Source organism: Lissotriton helveticus, chromosome 3_1 (assembly GCF_964261635.1).
Source record: "Lissotriton helveticus chromosome 3_1, aLisHel1.1, whole genome shotgun sequence".
Lineage (NCBI taxonomy): Eukaryota > Metazoa > Chordata > Amphibia > Caudata > Salamandridae > Lissotriton > Lissotriton helveticus.
The window spans coordinates 922,411,786-922,433,490 of record NC_136061.1 but is presented as its reverse complement, the minus strand read 5'-3'; the positions used below and the strand labels follow the sequence as shown (position 1 = coordinate 922,433,490).

General features: G+C 43.8%; 1 protein-coding gene across 1 annotated transcript in view; it reads left to right on the top strand.

Annotated features, from left to right (window-relative positions):
• TMEM30B (transmembrane protein 30B) overlaps positions 1–21,705 on the top strand; it is a 186,702-nt gene that overhangs the window by 103,507 nt on the left and 61,490 nt on the right. Inside the window, exon 5 of the mRNA XM_078681265.1 lies at positions 17,840–17,930. Coding sequence (XP_078537391.1) covers positions 17,840–17,930 — 91 coding nt within the window. The remainder of the gene's footprint in view (positions 1–17,839; positions 17,931–21,705) is intronic.

Sequence of the window (21,705 nt, the reverse complement as noted above, 5' to 3'; positions counted from 1 at the left end):
GGGGTGAAGAGAGGGTCCATCCTTACCCTCCTCTCCAAACGTACTGTCTCTGGTTTCAGTCTCTGAATCTGATTCAGGGAGGTCAGAGAGGCAAAAGGTGTGCGAGCCTGCCAGGAGGCAAGAGTCCAGCGAGCGACCACTGTGCCGTCAGGTGCTCCCAGTGCCCCGTGAAGCATATGGGGTGGCCTCCTGGAGTCGATCTTGCGGGTACCTCTGGGCCTCAGTGATCTTCGAGGGTCAGGAGTCCGTGGGGCGGTCTTCACCAGTGCCTGATTATGGCAGAGAGGAAACTTCTCCCGCCCCAGCATGGGCCTCTCCTCAAGCCAGTGCCATGCTTCCTCCTGTGATTGGAGGAAGTGGGTTTCCCCCAGGAATGTCACTTTCCATTTCGTAGGGAATAGGAGCATGTATTGAATCTTGTGTTCCCGCAGATTCGTCTTCACTGAGTCGAAATTACGCCTCTGCTTTTGTACCTCCCTGCTGTAGTCCGGGAAAATCATTATATTTGTGTCTTCATACTGGATGTCTCCCAGTTTCCTGGCTTCTTGGAGGATCATGTCTCTGTCAAGGAAGTTTAACCAGGCAACCCTGGGGGCGGCCAAGCCATCAGTGCCCTGTGTGCTCTTTCTATAACTAAACCGGCGTAGAATTTATCCTTCGGGAAGATGCGCAAGAGCCAAGAGGGAAGGAAGTCTGACATATTTGTCCCTTCGATTCCCTCTTTAAAGCCCACAATGCGGAGGTTATTGCGTCTCGCCCTGTTTTCCGCGTCATCGACACACCACTGAAGGTCTTTATTGGAGGACTGTAGGTCTGACATCCCTTTGCGGAGTTCTTGTAGGGTATCCTCTGCCTCTCCCAGTCTAGACTCTGATTCTGTGACCCTGGCGCCCAGGTTCCGCAAGTCCTGCCGCAGGAGCGATACCTCTGAGCCCACCGCACCAATTTGTCCCTCGAGCGCCATCGTAGAGGATTGGATCGCATGTAGGAGGATGTCCGTGTCATTGTGGGTGGTCTGCTGATCCTCTGGAGGGGGGTAATGACTTTGGTGTAGTGGTCCATCCTCCCTTGGCGGTTTCGGCTCTTTGTCGAGGAGGGTACAGGGGAGCCACATAGCACCAGCGGGTGCGTTGCAGTCACAGTGGGAGTGGGGTGGGGGCCGGGTATGCTCCCCAAGTGACCTCCCAGTGGTGTCAGTGAGCAGTTTACTCTGGCTGGGTTTTGAGGCGTAGGTAAGTCTCACACACCCTCCTCCAATCCACTGGAAACCCAGCCCAACCACCAGGAAGATTGTCCCAGCAATCTCCCCCGTGAATAGACCAGCTTAGAGTGTCCAGGGTCCCTCCGAGGGGATGGTTTCTCAGTAGAGTGTGGTCAGGGGGGTTCTCCTTACCCGGTGTCAGTCTCTCAGGGATCGCCTTCAGCACAACAGGGAGGAGGTCGACCAGGGCAGCCTTCCAGTCCTGCGCACGGGCCCGAGGTAACTGCTGCGCTGCACAGCATGCCTGGGGAGCCGCTCGGGGTCCTGAGGCGGAGGCCCCACCACAGAGCAGCCCAGGCCCGACTCTCAATATGTATCCGCTTTCCAGGTGTGCCAGAGCTGCAGATCTCCATCAGCACAGAGCGGAGCCCCCAGGCCACTCCAACAGGCGGAGCAATTCTTCACACTCACCCAGCACGTCTGGGGCTGGCATGTCGACCTCCGCCATGTGGCGTCCTCCAGTGCTCAGACGATTCATGGAACTGGCAGCCTCTACCTTTCTTCCCTGGAGGTCGAAGGCTCCGCCTCGATCGCGGTGTTACAGGCCGGAAGAGTCGCAGGTCTCTCAGGCCAGATTTTCCCCTCCCGCTGCACCATCTCGCCTGAGCTTGAAGGAGATCGAGGTCGATAATCCTCCTGATCCGTGTCTCCGGGTGTCCGCGGTCCCGCGACTCGGTACTGGCTCTCGGAGATTCGCCGCGTCGTCTCAAGTCCGCAGCAGCTCCATTTTTAGCATGCTAGTGCAGTCACAGCCCAGGTCTCGAGACAGCTGTTTAGGGGGTCATTGGGCTTCAGATTTACTCTTGAATGTTGCTGAGATGTGAGTGAAAAGTGGACTTCCTTAAAATAGCTGGACGGGGCTTATATTTGGTTTCACATGTGGATCAAGCAGGTACCGTATTGGAAATTAACTAATCAATGTTCTAACATGTATTATCTCAACATCCAATTGATCTTATAAAATGCTTGGCTTCTTCGGCAACTATGGACTTTATCCAGTAACACTTCACATTTTGAAGTTTTTGAGACACTTCTTACAATGTAGAAAAAAAAACGACATGTCCGGAATGTCCCAGAATGAAACATTGAGGTGAATGGAATACCTGAAGATGTCACATGATCCTCAATCCAGCACCATAACCCAAAGCCTCAGCCCTAGTGTTCCTCCTTGTGCCAGCCCACTTTCTCAGTCCAGTCTCCTTCTTGCAGCAGCCCGGTTGCTGCAGATGGAATTCAGTAGGCATCTAGTACCATGGAAGGAGCAGGTATTCTGTGGGTGCCTTTGTAGAACTGTGTATATTCATGAGTTGTGTACATTTTGTATGTGCAGAGTCAGAGGTGTGCTCAGATGAGTGCTGGGTGAAGGTGAATAGTGTGAGAGTGCAGTGTTGGTGGTACGAGTGTAAGGTGAAAAATGTGCAGATGTCTGTGTCGGGTGAGCTGTATGAATCCAATAATATGAGAAGAGGGCCCATGTGTGTGTTGGGTGGGAGGAGTGAATGCAGAATGAGAGGAGTGAGAGCAGGGTGTTGTGTGCGGTGCAAATGTGGATGAGTGGGTTGCCTTTGTGTGGTGAGTGGCAAAAGTGATGGGCGATCTATGCCAGTGACCTGTGAGTGCATGGTAAGAATAGTTAGTGCAGAATGAGTGATGTGTCCCTATGAGTTCCGGCAGACTATTGTACCTGTGTGCAGGCAGGATGAGCAGAGTGCCTGTATGAATGCAGGTTGAGAGGGTAGTCTGTGTGAGTGCAGGGTGAGAGGAGGAAGTGCAGGGTGAGTGATGTGCTTGTTTGAGTGGTGAGTGTTGTGCCCATGTGAGTGAAGGGTGAGCTGTGTAAGTGACAGGAGTGCCCATGAGAGTGCACAGAGAGCGATATGACAGTGTGAGAGTATTGTGCAAGGGGTGACTGTAGGGTGAGTGATGTGACGTATGAGTTTGGGTGCAGGTGAAAGTGCAGAGTGGGAGGAATTAATACATGGTGAGTGAGGTGCTTGTTGGTTTGTGTCAGATCATAGAGTGACCAGTGAGAGTGACAGGTGAGTGAAGTGTCACAAGAGTGCAGGGTAAGTAAAGGACTCGTGTAAGTGCAGGGTGAAAAGTGTGAGTACAGTGTGATCACTGTGAGTGTAGAGTGAGATCACTGTGAGTGTAGGGTGAACAGTGTGCTCATGTGACCCCAGGGTAAGTGGAGGTAGAACTGCATGAGTTCATGTCGAGGGGCATGATTGCAGTGTGGCCGCTGTGAGTGCAAGGTGAGCGGTGTGCTCGTGTGAGTGCAGGGTAAGAGGAGGATGAATAGTGAGTGCAGGGTATCGGCGTGAGTGCAGTGTGGTTGATGTGAGTGTAGGGTGAGCAGTGAAAGTGACAAGTGAGTATAGTTTCATACGTGCAGGGTGAGCAGTGTGCTTATGTGAATGCAGGGTAGGAAGAGGGTGAATGGTGTGGGTGCATGGTGAGCTGTGTGATCGCTGTGAGTGCTGGGGGAGTGTGAAAGTGAAGGGTGAGTGGTGATAACGAGTGAATTGTCTGAATGATAGATGTATTCCTAGACACCAGGAGTAGCTCAGCATCGTATTTAGGGCTGGTGTAGGGTTTCAGATATAAGTTAACCTATTGCTTTTATGGCATTAATCAGGGATGGAGGGTGTTGAAATAAATAATGTGGTGATCCTGCAACAAACTTTCAGTTTCCTGAGTAGGGTTGCCAGCTACCAGCACCACCAGTTTGGCGATGTACCAGCCTATACAAAAATAAGTAAAATCACCTAGAGCCCTTATTTTTAGCACATATCTGTGCATACTTCAAACTGCAAATATAAATAACAAGCCTTGATTTACACATGGGGGGACTTCAATTTGCTTTATTAATTTTTATAATGATTTTATAATCCTCCCTAATATGAATTTTATTAACCTGTTTGATTTTATTGCTAGTCTACAAAATCAGAATGTGCACCATAATCTGGCTGGAATTTGTCTCGGTGAGGACTTTAACGCCAGACTCTCAAGGGAAAATTGAATAGATACTACATCTTCGGTTCATGGGCTTGCATGCAAAAGAGGGATGGAATTGTCAGATCATTTGTCTACTTGTAATTTACTTAAAGTGGTGGAAATTGCGGATGTATGCCAAAAAATAATTGCTTAATACCCACCTATAGGGTTCGTTGTTACGCCTCAATTATCGATTGTTTTTATGTCTGCCTCACTGGAAGCTAATTTATTTAAGACTGAGGTTCGACGCACCCTGCAGGGCGATCATAATCCAATCTTAAAAAAATTGGATTCGCCCCTACACCAAGCCTTGCTAAGGAGCCTGGGGCAAGTAATTAAGTAGCTTCGACTGAAAAATTAAAAGTAATTTGGAAAGGTATTAAAAATAATTTATTTTCCAACATGATAAAATCACAAACCTTGCTCATTGAAACCTGCCTGTCATTTGGCGACCCCAACCCGGAGGTTATTAAGGCATTTAGCGGCCTGTGCTCTGGCATTAAATGAATGATCTCTAGGCCTGCGTTAGACATTAATCAGAACCCTAGATGGTTCAACAGTACCTGCTCGCGAGCAAACCGAGAACTTCGTGTAGCATTGACAGCAACACCTAGGGATGCAACTCTTGTTATACCTTTGCGGCGCCATTATAAAAAAAGTTGCCAGGCAATGCAAAGACGAGCTCCTAAAAGAACGCTGGGATAATCTTGCCTGTGCCTGTACACTCAACGATGGAAACGGTTTCTGGGCAGCAGTTAAAGACATGAGATCTATGGGCCTTACCCTCACTCTCCTAAGCTGCAATATAGCGAGCAAAGCCTGGGAAGCTAATTTTTCTAAAAGTTACACAGCCCCACCCCAGAATGAGGATCGGTTAAACGACCTTTCTGTCGCACGGATTTCTATATCCGTGTTAGAAGTTGAGGATGCCATTCACCAAAGCTTAGGCAACAAGGCCCTGGGGCCGGACGGGCTTCCCATTGACCTGATTAAACACAAACCGGATTTTTGGGCACCTGTTTTACTCAATGTTTTTAATAACTTAACAAGCACTTTTATTCCAAGCACTTGGTCTACCAGCATTATTGTGCCTATTTTTAAAAAAGAACTTAGATCCAACCCTAGCTGCAACAGACCAATCACCCTTATTGATAATACTTTGAAGATCCGTTGGAGGATTTTGTTTAAGAAAATAAGGTCTTGGGATGAAAGAGAACACATTTTAAACAGATGTCAGCTGGGTTTTAGAAGTGAATGTGGAACAGTGCCTCAATTTAAATATGAATATTGGCAAGTACCCAATAGCCCGGAAGCCACCAATCTACCTGGCTTTAATGGACCTTACCTCTGCCTTCGACTTTGTCAATCGGTCACATTTGTGGTCGGTCCTTTTTAAACTACGGGTTGGATGAGGCATTAGTCAATTTTTTGGCAAACCTGCACAGGGACTTGAAGGCGCGGGTAAGTATTAGCAATGACTTGGAGGTTTCAAAGGACATCATCATTGGAAAAGGGGTCAGACGGGTGTGTACTGGTCCCTCTTTTATTCATTCTTTACATAAATGAACTACACAATGTACTGTCAAAATTTACCAACGACGTACCTAGCATTAATGGCAGCGTAGTCCCCGCCCTACTATATGCTGATGATGCGGTACTAATGGGTCGCACTTCGAACGCACTACGCACTTTTGTCAGCGGTGTTGTACTTTTTATGGCAGACTTAGACCTTAAAACTAATTTACAAATCTTTTATAATGACCTGTGGTCCCCCCAAAAATCATATTAATTGAATAACCTCAGGTCCGGAACACTTATTACGCACCTGAACTTTCCCATATCTGGGATTAGTATTTTCTGACACTGGATCTTGGGCAGCTCATGTTGCCCATAGCAGAATTAAATTTATAAAAGCGACAAACTCTATCTTGAGTCTTCCCCAACCCAAACAAGCAGAGGTAGTATTATCTATAACTAAAATGTATAAAACACAGTGTATTCCCACTGCCACATAAGGCGCAGAAGGTTTTTTTTTTTATAAATTGCAGTGGAATCCAGAGAGGAAATTAGGTTCTATCGGAAACTTCTAGGGGCCCAAATTTTCTCACCTAACTTTGTGTGTCATAAGGAATTAAACTTGTTCTACATAGAAGACTTTATCAGGTCTCGTACAGCTATATTTTGGTTACAAGTTTAGCATAATCCTGCACTAACCTTGACAAGGGAGATTATAGCTGACCGCCTCAATTGAGACAAGGGAGGGTGCATACACTGGCTTTCCGCTGTTAGAAAAAGTTTACCTAGCGTGAATCTAGAGCATGTCTTTTTTTATCCTTTGGGCCAAGAGGGAATAAATAAAAAGGTCTTTATGTATCTACTATATGAACCGTATAAAAATGCAAGATATGCCACAGAGCTCTCAAAATCATCCGTAATTTTTATCAAAAATATACAAAACAATACTTGATCCCCTATTTTAAGGCAACTGCAAACATTAATTATAGAAGAGCCTATTTGAAAATTCTCAAACTCGAGAGGGACAACTTGATTTTCCGTGTCCGCTCCTTTGAGAATGGCAGCTCGCTCATGTGCTTCCATGAGCACTTTGTAACGCATTTAAGTGTACCTGAACACACAACACTGTCTTCTCTGCATGAATCTACCTCTACTTTATAGTATAGAACATCAAACAATAGCGTTACCTGTGGACTGGACTACCCTAAAAGATTACATTTAATTGCACCTTATATTACGCTGCTAAAACTGTTTATAATTGACCGCACTTTATTATAATATGCTGCTATCTGTTTGTCGAACCCCTGAAAGTGTTCAACACTATTATGTTGCTATCTGCCCGTTTTTAACTCTTCTCATAACGTAGTTTTGTATAACGTGTTCTTTTACTATATGCTCATAATTGTAGTCTTTGTAATTTGATAATCCCCTTTTTATCTATTGTATTTATACTGTATTTTTTTTAACAAAGTTGTACTGTTGCTGGTGTTCTCGACCAGTGCTTTTATGGATAATCGCCGCCATTAAGGATATGAAAAACCTGCTATGCTTATCTGAAAAATGGCTGGCAAAAATGGAGGGTTTTCAATCTTCCCCCACTGAAATGCACGTTAAACATAGCTCCACCCCATTGGCATTATCGAATAGAATTTACCGTCCTCGCACACAACTCTACTATCTGTCTGACAGTGAGTTACTTTCTATTGTGTCCACATATGAACCATGGCCCATCACTCAAACTAAGCTAGGAGACAACTTCAATATTCAAACTATGGTAACGAAAGCCTGTAGAAACTCTCAGGTTAATACCAGAGGGATCAATACCAACAATCTTAGGAAAGTGACACTAATGCCTGTAGAACCTCTGCCACCCCTGAACATAGAACAGAAGCATTTTAGCTGTGCTCTACTCAACTGTCGATCGGCTAATAAATATGCGGCAGACATCGCCGACCTCATTCTTAACCATAACATTGACTTAATCGTTCTAACGGAAACATGGCTCTCTGTCGTCGACGCCCTGCCTAGACCTACTTGTCCCCCCGAACTACCAGATACTGAGACAGGACAGAATTATCAGAAAGGGTGGTGGCATTGCTTGTATACATAAATCTGACATTTCCATCACAAAGATACAGACTGAGCCTTTCGACTCTTGTGAATATCTAGGCATGTCCTTTAAAGCAGCAAATAACCAGAACTGTAAACTCCATGCATTATACCACCCCTCGGGTACTAAGACCAAATTCATAGACCAACTGATAGAAATCATTACTACTAACTTTAATCTACAGACGAACGATATATTCTTAGGAGACTTCAACATGCATTGGGAAGATGACGATGACAATCAAATCACCCAGTTAAAATCTTTCCTGGATAGCCAATCTTTAGTCCAAGGATGCCACCTCCCCACCCACAATAAAGGATCTATACTTGATTGGATCTTAGCTAAAGACAAATATATTGAGAACATTATAATCACACCCTGCGACTGGTCGGATCACCACATAATTACCTTCGAAATACCCTACAGAAAATCTAAATCATCCACACAAACCATCAAACCCAAAAAATGGACAAGGGACACTAGAGGAATTAATATGGAAATACTAGCAGCTCGCTGCAATACTGATCTGCAACCACCCATGAGCATGGTTGACGTCAATGACCTCACGATACATTACAACAATAAAATGTCCAGCATCATAGATGACATAGCCCCTCTAAAACTGAAAAGGCTCTCAGTCAAAGACAAAAATCCATGGTACACTTTCAGCTCCCTCTTCCTCTCTTCTTTACCTGCATTGCCTGAATCATAGCTGCCTACTTAACACCCTTCTATATTTGTTTCTACTGTTGCCCTAATACTCTATGCTGGGGGTTATATCCGTTTACCTAGTCGATTTGCAGTTTATTTTACTATAGGCTGCCTATTGTAACAGTTATTTACCAACCATATCTCTTCATGCATGGTGGGTCGGGTATTTTAGACGCTTTCGATGTTGCCAAATGATATAGCAGTCACTAGCTTCTAGTGTTACTTGAATACACTCACGTTCTGTCTTCAAAATATCAATAAAATATTTAGATCAAAAATAAATAGAGTAGCTGTACAGTAAACAGTGGTCCATATGTCATAGCCTGTAGTCCAGCAACTAGACCTGCCTAAACCTAGGATGTACACAAGTGACCGTAGAAATTACTCTCAGAACTAGGCACAATAGAACCCCAAACAATGCTTGTGTAGAAGTGACCGTAACTGCTCACCCTCATTCATATGGTTAGGTGCTGTGAGTTAAAACAGAGAAAAACATAGCTGCTCAGAAATGGCTGAATAAGTGGCATGGGAAGGTTGCCTTTGAGCAGATATTGGCAAATAGCACAGCTTCTTATTCTGGATATCTGTGCTATGTGCAATCATAAGCATAGGGTAAGTAACAGTGGTACCTTCCTGCTGTGTGGTAGTCTTCATACTCACGGTGGCTGTAAAGAAGCCAAAACATTCTGTCAAGACCGAATCTTTGGAGTAAAATAGCAAATGGATTACCTTTAGTAAATAGGTAAACTACAAACACTAACATACAAGGAGGCCATATTCTTAGTTCAATTGCATCTAAGATACACTCTCTCAGTAGTTTTACTGTTGAATTAAGGAGTTATTATTCTCAATAGATTAGCTTAATTCAGTTGTGACTTTCATATATTGCCAGACTGGAATTTATAGAGCGGTGCTAGAAGTCTCAGAACGTGCTCGTTCACTTTCAGTTTCTACGGATTATATATGGATCTTATCCACGCGTAATTTGAGCTGGTTGTTTGCGGTCCTTGGCACTGGCACTTAATTTCCACCACTGACATTTATTACAGCTGCCATACGGTGGCGCTGTTTGTGTAATTTAAAGATGAGCAAAACAATTAATTTAGCATACATTAAAAACAACGGATACCTGCCGCCTAAGTCATTCTTATAGCTTTGGGGACCTCAAACAGTCTGACTTGTCACACTTGTCGCAGTGTGATGGTTAGTAGTTGTGTTAGTACCGTCATTGAAGGGCTGGAAGTAGCCAAGTGTGATGCAAGCCGTGGTGACCTCCAGATGAGAGCCATGGCACTTAAGTTTTTAACAACGTATATACTGTCTCTTAGGGATAGCATGCTGGAAACATAAGTATTGCTTATGTCTTAAAATCTCAGTGCAATGCACTCGGTCAATGAATCCTCTTGCACTCATTCTCCAGCATCTGTGGTGTTGGTGACTAAGGGGTGAAAGGTAACTCACTACCTCCAAGAGTGGATAAGTGGTTTTCCTTAGTTAAAGATTCTTGGAGTTGTTCCAAACACGTGTTGCAAATCCACAAAGGCTGTTCTTTCCTCCATGGTCTCATGCTGATGGGTAGCTTTATGAAAAGTCACAATATATGTTGTCTCTAGGAAACCTGAAGCATTATTCCGATTTCCATTGAAGGCTTTCAGCAATTTCATGTACTTGCAGGTAAGAGAAAAGACAAGGGAGGCCCTCTGGTGGCTTGGGGATTTGTTTCTACTGAGAGTGCAACCCATTCTTCAGTGTTAACTGCAAGTTATGTATACTAATCTCAGATTGCCCAGGATTGTACGGTCTGTCCCCCACCTTACCAATGAATGTTTATCAAAACCTTTATGATCATTCAAAGCAGGAAATAGGGAACTTTTTAGTAACAGATCTAATATCATTTTCAAGTGAAGGATTGCTTAGGTAATCTTAACTGAAGAATTTTACCATACATTTGCTGTAGTCTCAAAATGAGAGCAACCGCACACAATGGATCAACTCCCTTTGATGCATAAAATAAATGAGTACCATCTCTCAAAAAAGAGTTTTGGCAGGTGATCAGCTTTTAGACTCTTTACATGGTCTAAATCTTGGAGCATGAAAACTCACACCCTGGAAGAAAAGACACAAATTCACCATGGCTTCTTATTCACAAATGTTGTCACCCCAATAATTCAGATCTTTTGGCGGTTTATAATTTGCCTTGATGAGACCTCAGCCGGTGCTATCATCAGCATGCGGTTTACACGTCACAGAATTGTATTCCTACCAGCGACTGATGCAAACAGGCACAGTAACATTTGATCAGTTATTATCTTTGTCTGCTAATTGTCACATACCAGCAACTGGTTGATCAGTTATTTCACTTCTCCTATGGTTGTTAAGGGAAAGCCTGAGTAAGACTAAGACAGTGGTGGGGGCCTTGGGCCATATGGTATTCCTAAAAGTCTTTTTAAAATGGATTCCTCAGTCAGAGAATCTTGGTTAACGCCTTTGTGTTTCTTGTTTTTTTTTTTGTTTTTTGTTTTTTTACTCCTCAATGCCAAAGTCTTGGAATGGATCAATATTGCACCATTTACATAAAAATAGGATCTTGCTCCAATAAAAACAATTGTTTAATTGCTTTCCTGAACTGTAAGCTAGGAGGGCATGGGTCTCCCTTTTTTTCAGACATGCTTGTGGCACTGCAGATAACCTGCTGACCCAATACTATCTACCTTCAAAACATATTTTGCCTGTTTTATTAAACATCTGTCTGTTTATAAATTATACAGCAATCTTTGATGGAGCGGATGTTGGTATCCTTTTGGAGCAAATATAGCCCAGGTATTCCAGGTTAACTACTTGGCACGATCAAATCATTATATATAGACACCTGAGTAACTCAGTCAGTCAGTCAAAAGACAACTTTATTTGGTTTACCACAACCATAAAGCACACAATAAAATTCATAACAATCAGTTTTAGTAAAGCTTTTAAATATTTACAAATTCTATAAAATCCCTAAACTGTTCCACCCCTAGCATTTATTCTTTATCCACTTTCAATAAGAGGTTGTCCACTTGGGCCATGAGTCAAGCTTGGTGAAAGGTAATTATGTCTCCAAACAGATGTCAACTACCAGGGCCCAAAACAAGGCGGTGCATTGTTCCCCTTGCCCATAAGGCTTTATACCGTGGATCTTGGAAGTGTTTTTCAGACAGCGAGAGCATTCCCTTTGCATGTAGATAGAACCTACATTGCCTCATTCATTCATTAGCTGCCCTTTATTAGTAAAATGTTGTCAAAAACTTAACGAAGGTAATGTTATGATCTTTGTACAAAATGTTGGTCAACGGAGAACTAGTGTATAGGCAACATGGCAATTCTTATTTGGACGCCTGCATCTGCGGCAGGGCCCTCGACTGAATATGCTCCTTCCTCACCGGCAGAACTCAGCGGGTCAGACTCCCTCCGTACCTGTCAGAACCAACAGAGACCAACTGTGGTGTGCCACAGGACTCTGCATTCAGCCTCACCCTCTTCAATGTCTACATGACCCCTCGTCAGGAACCACGGGCTCAACATAGTCTCTTACGCTGACGACACCCAGCTGATCCTCTCCCTCACCAATGAACCCAACATCACCAAACTCCACTTCCAAGAAGGGATGAAAGCTGTCACCACCTGGATGAAGAACATCTGCCTGAAACTCAACTCAGAAAAGACAGACGTCCTCATCCTTGGCTCCAACCCCTCCGCATGGGATGACTCCTGGAGGCCCTCTGCCCTCGTAAATCCCCCCACTCCGACCAACCATGCAGGAAACCTCAGCATCATACTAGACTGATTGCTCACAATGAACCGCCAGATCAACGCCGTATCCATGACCTGCTTCGACACCCTCCTCATGAATGAATGAAATGAAAAGTACATTTATAAAGCGCAGTTGCTGCCCTGGGGCGTCCAAGCGCTAATGGCCAGCAGTAAAATTGCTTAACAGACAGAAAAAAGGAGGTTAGGGAGAGGCATTGAAAAGAAAAGTCTTCAGCTGTTTCCGAAAGGTGGAAATGTTTGTGTTAGATCTAAGTTCAAACAGAAGCGAATTCCACAGATTGGCGGCGTTATAACTGAACGTCCTGCCGCCAGCTCTTGCCTTTTTTATTCTGGGGACTATAGCCCTACATGCCTGGCTAGAGCGGAGAGTTCTGCCAGGTTGATACTGTCCTGCTAGGTCCCGAGTGATAGCCGGTCCTGTGTCCCAAAAAGCTTGGTGGAATATACACATCGCCTTGAAGGCAATTCTTTGTCGCACTGGAAGCCAGTGCAGGCTGAGCAGGCCAGACTTTGCCGACGTCCTTCGTGGCAACTGGAGCACGGTGCGAGCCGCACAATTTTGCACAATCTGGAGCTTGCGCAGTGTATAATCCGGGGCGCCCAGGTAAAGTACGTTATTAGAATCCAGGCGGGACTGAATCAGACCCTGGATGACCACCTGTTTTGCCACCACCGGCAGAAGGGGAAGAACTTTCTTCAACGTCCTTAGGAGGCCAAAGCAGGTGGCCGCATGTTTTATTGCCTGCGTATTAAATGAAAGAGTCTTGTCCATCCAAACCCCAAGGCTTTTTGTATTATCCCTGGGTATTGGAGGGGTACCAAGACAAGAAGGCCACAGGGAGTTGACAGCAGTAGGGGTAGCGGGCCCCAGGAGCATCAGCACCGTTTTATCCCCATTCAGCTTGAGGAGAGAGGAAGTCATCCATCTCTTTACCTCCTCTAAGCATTTTAACAGACCACCTGGGGATGGTGAGCCCGGCTCCTGCGCCAAGGAAACCACTAGCTGAGTGTCGTCCGCATAGGAGATTATCTTAATGCCAAACGGACGGACAACCTCAGCCAGTGATCTCATGTAGATGTTAAGAAGCGCAGGGCTTAAAGAGGAGCCCTGTGGGACCCCGCACATCAGTGGCCTGCTTGAGGATACAGAGTCCGCATCAAAAATTTGGAAGGACCTGTCACTCAAAAAGGATTTGAGCCATAGCAGTGCTCTGTCAGCTATTCCGACACTCGACAAACGTCCCAGCAAGATGTCATGGCTGACCGTGTCGAATGCTGCACTTAGATCAAGGAGGATCACTGCCACTGAACCTCCCTGATCCAGGATCTTTCTGGTTGCCTCGGTAACTGCAAGCAGGGCGGTTTCCGTCCCATGCCTGGGTCTAAATCCCGTCTGGGTAGCATCTAAAAGCTGGTTGTTCTCGAGGAAAAGCATCAGATGGAAATTGATGTGCCTCTCGAACTTTGCTTGCCCAGGGAAGCAGGGAAATGGGACGGTAACTGCTGAAGTCACCGGGGTCCAAATTCGTTTTTTTTAATAGAGCACGCACCATGGCCCGCTTCCAAGCAGGTGGCACGATACAGGAAGAGATGGAGGCATTTAAGAGATTCAAGATAGTCGGCAGAATCACCTGAGGTGCCCGCATCATGATTTGTGGAGGTGGTGGGTCACATGGAGATCCAGATTTTACTTTGCTGGCTATAGAGGCTAGAGATTCAGGCTCTAAGAGTGGAAAGTGGTCCAACGTAATAAGAGATTGGGATGACATACCCTCCCCAGTTATCTGGTCCTGGGCTAAATGTCCAGGTGCAGTAGCGGGGAAGGAGGAATAGATCTGAGTGATTTTCTGTGAAAAGAAATCTGCCAGATTGTTGCAGTGAGCTATAGGTTTCTCCACAGGCCTAATAGGGGGAGAGGGCTTAGTCAACTTCTTCACTATTTGGAAGATCTCCCTAGGCTTGGACTTAGCTTGTATAATTTTATCAGCAAAGTATATGGATTGTGCAGATTTGACCTCGGCTTTGTACATTTTAATTGCTTCTCTATATAGGGATTTATCATCCAATGCATAGCCCAAACGCCAACGTCTTTCCATTTTCCTACATTGGCGTTTCAAAAGACACTCAAATGGATCCCATCTGAATCCAGAAAAAACTGTCATGCACGCACTCATCAGCAGCAGACTGGACTAAGGCAATGCTCTCTATGCAGGAATCAACAAGAAACTCCTTCGCAAACTCCAGAGTGTACAAATCGCTGAAGCCAGACTGATCCTCGACATCCTCCATCGCAGTCACATCACCCATCATCTCCGCGATCTTCACTGGCTCCCAATTGAAAGAAGAATAACCTTCAAACTTCTCACCTATGCATACCAGGCCCTTCACAACACGACCCGCATGCCTAAACAGCCGCCTCTCCTTCCACGGACCCATAAGATGCCTCCGATCAGCCTAGCTCTCTGGCCACCTTCCCACGTATCAATAAGACCAGAACGGGAGGCAAGTCCTTCTCCTACCTCTCAGCCAATGCCTGGAATACCCTCCCCCTCCGGCAATCTCCCACATTGCCCCAGTTTAGGAAAGACCTCAAGACCTGGCTCTTCGGATGACTCCAGCACTCAACGAAGCCGCCCTCCTACCCCCAGTGCCTTGAGACCCTCACGGGTGAGTATCTGCACTTTACCAACCCTGATTGATTGACTGCTTACCACCTTGGTGTTTGTTTCATGGATTACGGCTCTCTTATTACCTTCTGGCCACAGTTGAAAAGAAGAATGCATCATTAATATTTGCTCCAAGTAGATTATATTTAAAGCTTGAGTCGTTCACTGATCCCTATAATGACAGTCCTAAGTGCCCAGTTGCTTCCTTCGTTAACATATGGCTTGGGGGGGTGGGGGGCTCTTTCATTCACAGCCTAACCTATCATAGATGTAAATGGGTGTTTTCCATACAGAACATTTTTAACACATGCCTAGCAACTCAACCAACCTAAAATGTGGTTACAATGTGGTCCACTAGGCAGGATGTTGCCTGTGCGAGCTTCTTTTGTAAAATGTCGTCTTCAAATTATGCCCAAGCCCATGTCAACTGTGTGAATCCCTTTCATACTATTTAAACACAGCTCTAAAGGAATTGGGCTTGGTTGAATCATGGTAACCTTTGATAACCACCTCCACTTTTAAACAGGATCTTAAACTGCATATGACTAAGAAATCATTTTAGAATTCAAAACAAACGAACACAGTGGGTCACTAAATCATATGCTATCAGAGCAAGCAACAATATTGGTCGAAGACTCTGAACCAGTCCGTTAGACAAAGGATTATGAGCATGCACTTCTGTCCACACCCAATTATGAGCATACACAATGTTGGATATCTTTCATAACTCATTGCGGTAACTGTAGGTCCGGTCATTGTAAGAGTGAATCTCACCATATATTTTTTTGCCGCATAAATCTGTTGCAGAAAGGAAAATTATTGTTTCAAGTAAATTTTTTAAACGTTGGGATTTGAAATTGTAGCAATGCAGTTTTTTTTAAAGTTTTTTTATAGTAAGGATATTTTATGCAATGCAGCTAATATACCTTAAGTACTAATACACCTTTCGCCTTAGAAAAAAAAGTCATGGCATAGCTGGCTCCTAAACAGCTGTCATGGAACTAATGGCTCGTTCATCAAGGACTAAAGAACGACAATGTTTGATAGATCATTGTGTTTTTGACAAAATGCAGTCTGTATGCGCTTTGTGGACTTTATGGATTTCATATTTTATTATTGTTTTTAATTGCTACATTTTAATTTTTTGTGTAATTGTTTTTTTTGTATTGTTTATTGTATGCTTTTTGGTAACCGCAATAAAGCTCCTTAGACCCACTAGTAAGTTCTAAAGCTGCCAGTTTGGCAGCCACGGACTGTGCAGGTAAGAGTGGTGGGGCTGTGTGTGTGTGGGGGGAGGCAGGGGGGGATTTTGAAGGACAATGACGAGGAAAAATTAAATAATTTTCCCTCTTTGTCGGTCAAACCCCCTCCCCCCACACACAGCCCACCACTCTTACCTTCACAGGGCGCGGCTGCAGTTTGGGTACATTTTAAAGGAGTGGTTCTACAGACTAGCGCTGGAATATTCCCTCCTTCATTTTCATTTGTAATCACAAATTCCTTTTCACAGATAAAATATAGGACATTTTCCTGTTTTCTTATTGTTGTTGATGAGTTGGATTACATGTTGATAGATTGAGGTAGCTCTAGTCATGCATTCATTCAAATGTGTAGTTAGTGAGCTATCCTACTTTTAATATATTTTATGAGACCGCAACACTTTTGCAGTTATCTGTTGTATCTTTGGTCAACATTCATTGGTCATCGATTGCACACAAATGTCACCTATTGCCCCTTTCTTTATTTGCCGTATGTTTTTAGAGAATCTGCTTTCCTATATTATCTGCATGTATTGGAGTTTACAATTCGAATTGAATTATGCAGGAAAAACGCAGGTAAAGGAAGAATACAATTTAGATTCCTGAATGATTACCATGTTGGTATTGAGACCGGGCTTTTAAAGAAAGGTTTAGCATAAAATTCAAGAAAGGATATTTACCCAGTTGAAGCAGAATTTAGGGATCTGTGTATTGGCCCTTTGATAGTTCTCATCTCTTGATTTTCGACATAACACGCTTCTTTTTGCCATTCCTCTTCTCCATTGTAGTGGCCTTGCCTCTTTCAGTTCTCTATCTCCAATCATGCCCCATCCCACTGCAATCTCCTCCATTTGCCTATTTCTTTACATAACATTTGGGCATGTTCATGCAAATATTTTGTGTCTGTATCTCTCTCGCTCTCTCGCTCTCTTTTTTTCTCTCTCTCTCTCTCTCTCTTTTTTTGCTCTCTCTCTTTTTTCTCTCGCTCGCTCTCTTTTCTTTCTCTCTCTCTTTTTTCTTTCTCTCTCTTTTTTCTCTCGCTCTCTCTCTCTCTCTCTCTTTTCTCTCTCTTTTTTTTCTCTCTCTTTTTTTCTCGCTCTCTTTTCTCTCTCTCTCTCTCTCTCTCTCTCTCTCTTTTCTCTCTCTCTTTTTCTCTTTCTTCTCACTCTCTTTTTTCTCTCTCTCTTTTCTCTCTCACTCTCTCTTCTCTTCCCCCCCCCCCCATCTGCTATCAAATGAGAAGTAGACTAAAAGGTTTACGTACATCGAAGAGAGTTGGCGTAAGCATGTGTTATTCCTTTGTTGTTTAACATGTACTGTTGAATTAGCTTAGTTTGCCAGCTCATGTCATCTAAGTGGCCAAAAACTAGCCAATAATGATAAATGTCTTTTTAACAATCGATGTTGATCAAGTTTTAGTAAACAACTTTGAGGTGGCAAGCTCGCTGTGGTGACTGTTTTATGTGCATTCGTTTATATTCTGATGTATAATTGTATTTTTATTTAACAGAGTCCTTCAACTTATTGTGAGCCATTTAAGACTGGAAATGGGACCATGCCATATGCTCCTTGTGGGGCAATTGCCAACAGTATGTTCAATGGTAATGATTCTCTTCTACGCTTGGTGATCTGTAGAGGGCTTGTATATCTGTTTATTTTAGTTGCGGGGGACTCTGGTCTAATAGTAAAGGCAGTGGTATTTAACTTTGGGGGGGGGGATCAGTGAGTTAAAATAGCAGAAATAAAATTGCAGTACTTGAGAAGACGTACACCTATTTCGACTAACAAATATTTAAATGATTAAAATGCCGCTGTATAAACAATGTATTTAAAAGTTTGCAACATGTAAATATTGTTGTTATATTACTTCATTGGCTTCACATAGATTTCTCTTAAAGGATATATTAGTGCCACTGTAAACACAGGCAGTCTCTCGTCTTATTAGATTACTGTTTATTTAGGCAGTAGGATGTGAATTAATGAATGCTACTTTACATTTAACCTTAAACCTTTGAACTAATGCCAATGACAAACATGCTGCTACTGACCCGTCTCCTCCTGAGCATGACTCCTCACATCACAATCACCCCGTTGTCCAAAGGAAACACTCACTCCTCGTGTCCCTAAATTAAGCCCACAGCACCTTCACATCTACCTCAGTTGACATCATCAACAAGGCCACCCCCAATATCCTTTACTAGCTTATTTCCAGCAGCCTCTCATCCTTAAAACTGGATCACGCAAACCATTTTGCAAAGAAAAAACAGGATGCATATGCTCCTTTGCAAAAGGCACACAAAACCACAGAAATACTACATGAATATAAAATAGTCTTAGATATGTAGGAACCCGTCATTGGTAATGCTAAATCAGTGTACCTCCAAAATCGCATTGAATCAATTCACGAACTCGCAAACCACAATCGCGCACTGTAAACCACTTACTCTCTGGTCTGTAAGCATCCATCACAAATTATTTGCTTTCAGCAACTGACTTTGCCTCTTACTTCTCTCCCAAAATCACTACAATCATACAAACCCTTGATACCTTGACAGGCCTATCTTTACCCTCTTGCAACCCTGTGACTCTTAAAACTCGCACTGTGAGGCAGTCTGCATTCATTGTTCTGTAACACATGGGGTTCATTCCTAGTCCTAAATCTCCAAACTCCTCATGTGGTGGTCCACCTGACCCCTTTGTCCCTCACCTGTCAAGCCTCTAATTTATATATTGCGTGTCTGCTTAACCTCTCTTTTTAATCATTCACTCAAATGAAATATTACCCTTGTTCTTAAATCTTATCCTTGTTCTTAAATCTTATGTGGTGCAACCTATAGTAGAGAAACACACAGCTGATCCTACCACCCCTTCAAACTACTATCCGGTATCTCTGCATCCTTTCTCCACCAAAATACTGAAATGGCTTGTATTTAACCACTATGCACTATTTCTTTACACCATCAACTTCCTCAACCATCTTCAATCTTGTTCCCTTGCTCTTCATTCCATATCGACCTCTTTCACATAACTTTATAAAGTTAATACAACACAACCACCACAATGGTGTCCAAATTCTCCTTGCCTAATTGAAGCCTTTTACACTAGTAACCTTTGGTATGACTCTGCTCTTTGTGGTTTTTTTCCTTACTCACTGATTTATCCTTCACTACCACTTGACAATCAACTATTCCCCACCTACCCCAAGACTAGTTGGAGGCTAACATGGCGCTAATCCTCTCCTGTTCACTACCTCCCATTGTGGCATAGTCTCCTCATTTGGCTTCTCATGCCACTTCTATGCAGACAATACCCAAATCCTCCTGTATTGCACGCCGCCACCAAGCACAAATGTTGTATTGTCTAGAAGTCATAAGTCACTGCATGGCCCTGCATTTTCTCATGTGACATTACTCAAAGATCTAGATACTTTACTTCCCCCTCCTCTTCTGACTACTTATCTTCCTTCCCCAAACTACTTCCCTCCTAATGCTTTTTCATATCTTCTGCCAGAAACCTGTGTACTCTTTAGCCTATCTAGGTAGATGGAATTTTTCACACCCACTGTGTTGTAAAGAACACTGAAACACCATTTTGAAGTAATGCCTTTATTGTAGTTGAGGAGCAAGGATGAGCATGTCCTTAAGTTCCTGTATGGAAGTCGTAACTGCCAGCAACTTGAATATACATTCTACGATGAAATGCAATACATTCTAGTACACGCTACATCATAGCCTGTTCTACATTGCTGCCTAGAAACAAGAACATAACACACTGTTATAAAGTACTAAATTGTAAACAATAATATCTGCTTGTCTATCCCCTGCCTCGGAGCTTTTACTATGATCAACTCACTAGACAAATTTGGTTACTGCAGCAGCCTACCAGAGGTTCTTCCACATTATTTTTCTCCTCACTGGACATAATCTTAGTTTTTCACCTGAACTCGATTCAGTCTCCAATGACATACAGTCACTGTTCACTATCATAACCGAGCTTCTGCTAAGAATTGAAATCTAGGGCTCTGCAAATTTTTTTGACTTTGGCCTACCAAGCTATCAAAGGTACATCCCCAGGTTACTTGTCAAATACCCCAACGTGATAGACTTCCCCCTGCAAGCTAAGATTTGCCAGTTCGCGCCTCCAAGCCACCCTGTGGGGCACCCAGAGTCTGGTCCTTCCTCCTGCTAGTGCCCTGATGCTGGAACTCGCTTTCAGCCGCCATCCGGGCCAGCCCCTCTGCAGGAGTAAAACACAACCCTAAAAAAGAATCTACTGTCAACCACGCTGTTCAACGTTAACCTTGAGTGCATCTGATGTTTGTACTTTGATATGTAATCCACGTTGATCGATCTATGTAAACTACCCAATCCTTCGAATTCCCTTTGAACAGAAAAAGCCCTCTTGCAGAATATTTCTAAGCAAAACGCTTTCTGCAAATAAAATAAATAAATAGAAACTGTTTACAGAAATGTAAAACTATTATGGCTTCAGTGTTTAAACGTGTACGGCCTTGGATGCCTAATGCCCTTTCAACTCAAGTATGCCACTTCGCTTTTATGCCGACATGAATTGCAATTTAGACCTATAAACTGAACTGTTTGTGGCTAGTGGAATTGAAACACCTACATAACATGGTCTGGGACTGCCGGCCACCCCCCGCCTTAACATGCAGACTACAGTTACACATTTAACAGCCAACAACAGAATTCTTTGGAAGGCAGGGGGTCTCGAGCCCGAGACCCCCCGGCCGTATTTATTAAAATATGAAATAAAATGAAAATTTTAATAAAATTAACATATACATAATTATTAAATGCAAACTTCAGAACATTAGATTTACATCCATTTTGACATGATATGATGGGCTAACCTTAACAAGTATCTAATACAGCGTGGTTCCTAACCGAATCTAACATCCTGATATTAAATATGCATTATAATAATTTCTGGTCCTACGGCAAGGTCGCTAACCGGTGTCAGATCCTTTTACCAGCTACGCTCTCACGTCCGAGATGCGCATGCGCAACCAGGGCCCGTTTACCCGCGTTCGCTCCCTGAACTCCATTTAACCATAACAGGAGGGCCCTTACACTCGCGCACCTTGATGACGTCATAGTGTATGTGAGGGGTGGCTACCAGCCTGAGGAGAGCGTGGACTCCCCTCCCCCGCACCCTTCTAAGCGATGGATATCCTGCCCCTGAAGTTCTGGGAGAGACCAGTGGCCCCTCCCCCTGGACGGCCCCTTTCGTGAATGGGACCGCCCCCCCCCCCAAGGACCTTAAATTGCTGCTCACCGATTATGACCTTACCGCCAGACCCACATAATAAATACGACATTACTAAATTAAGAGGGGAAAAAAGGCCTAAGGAAAAGA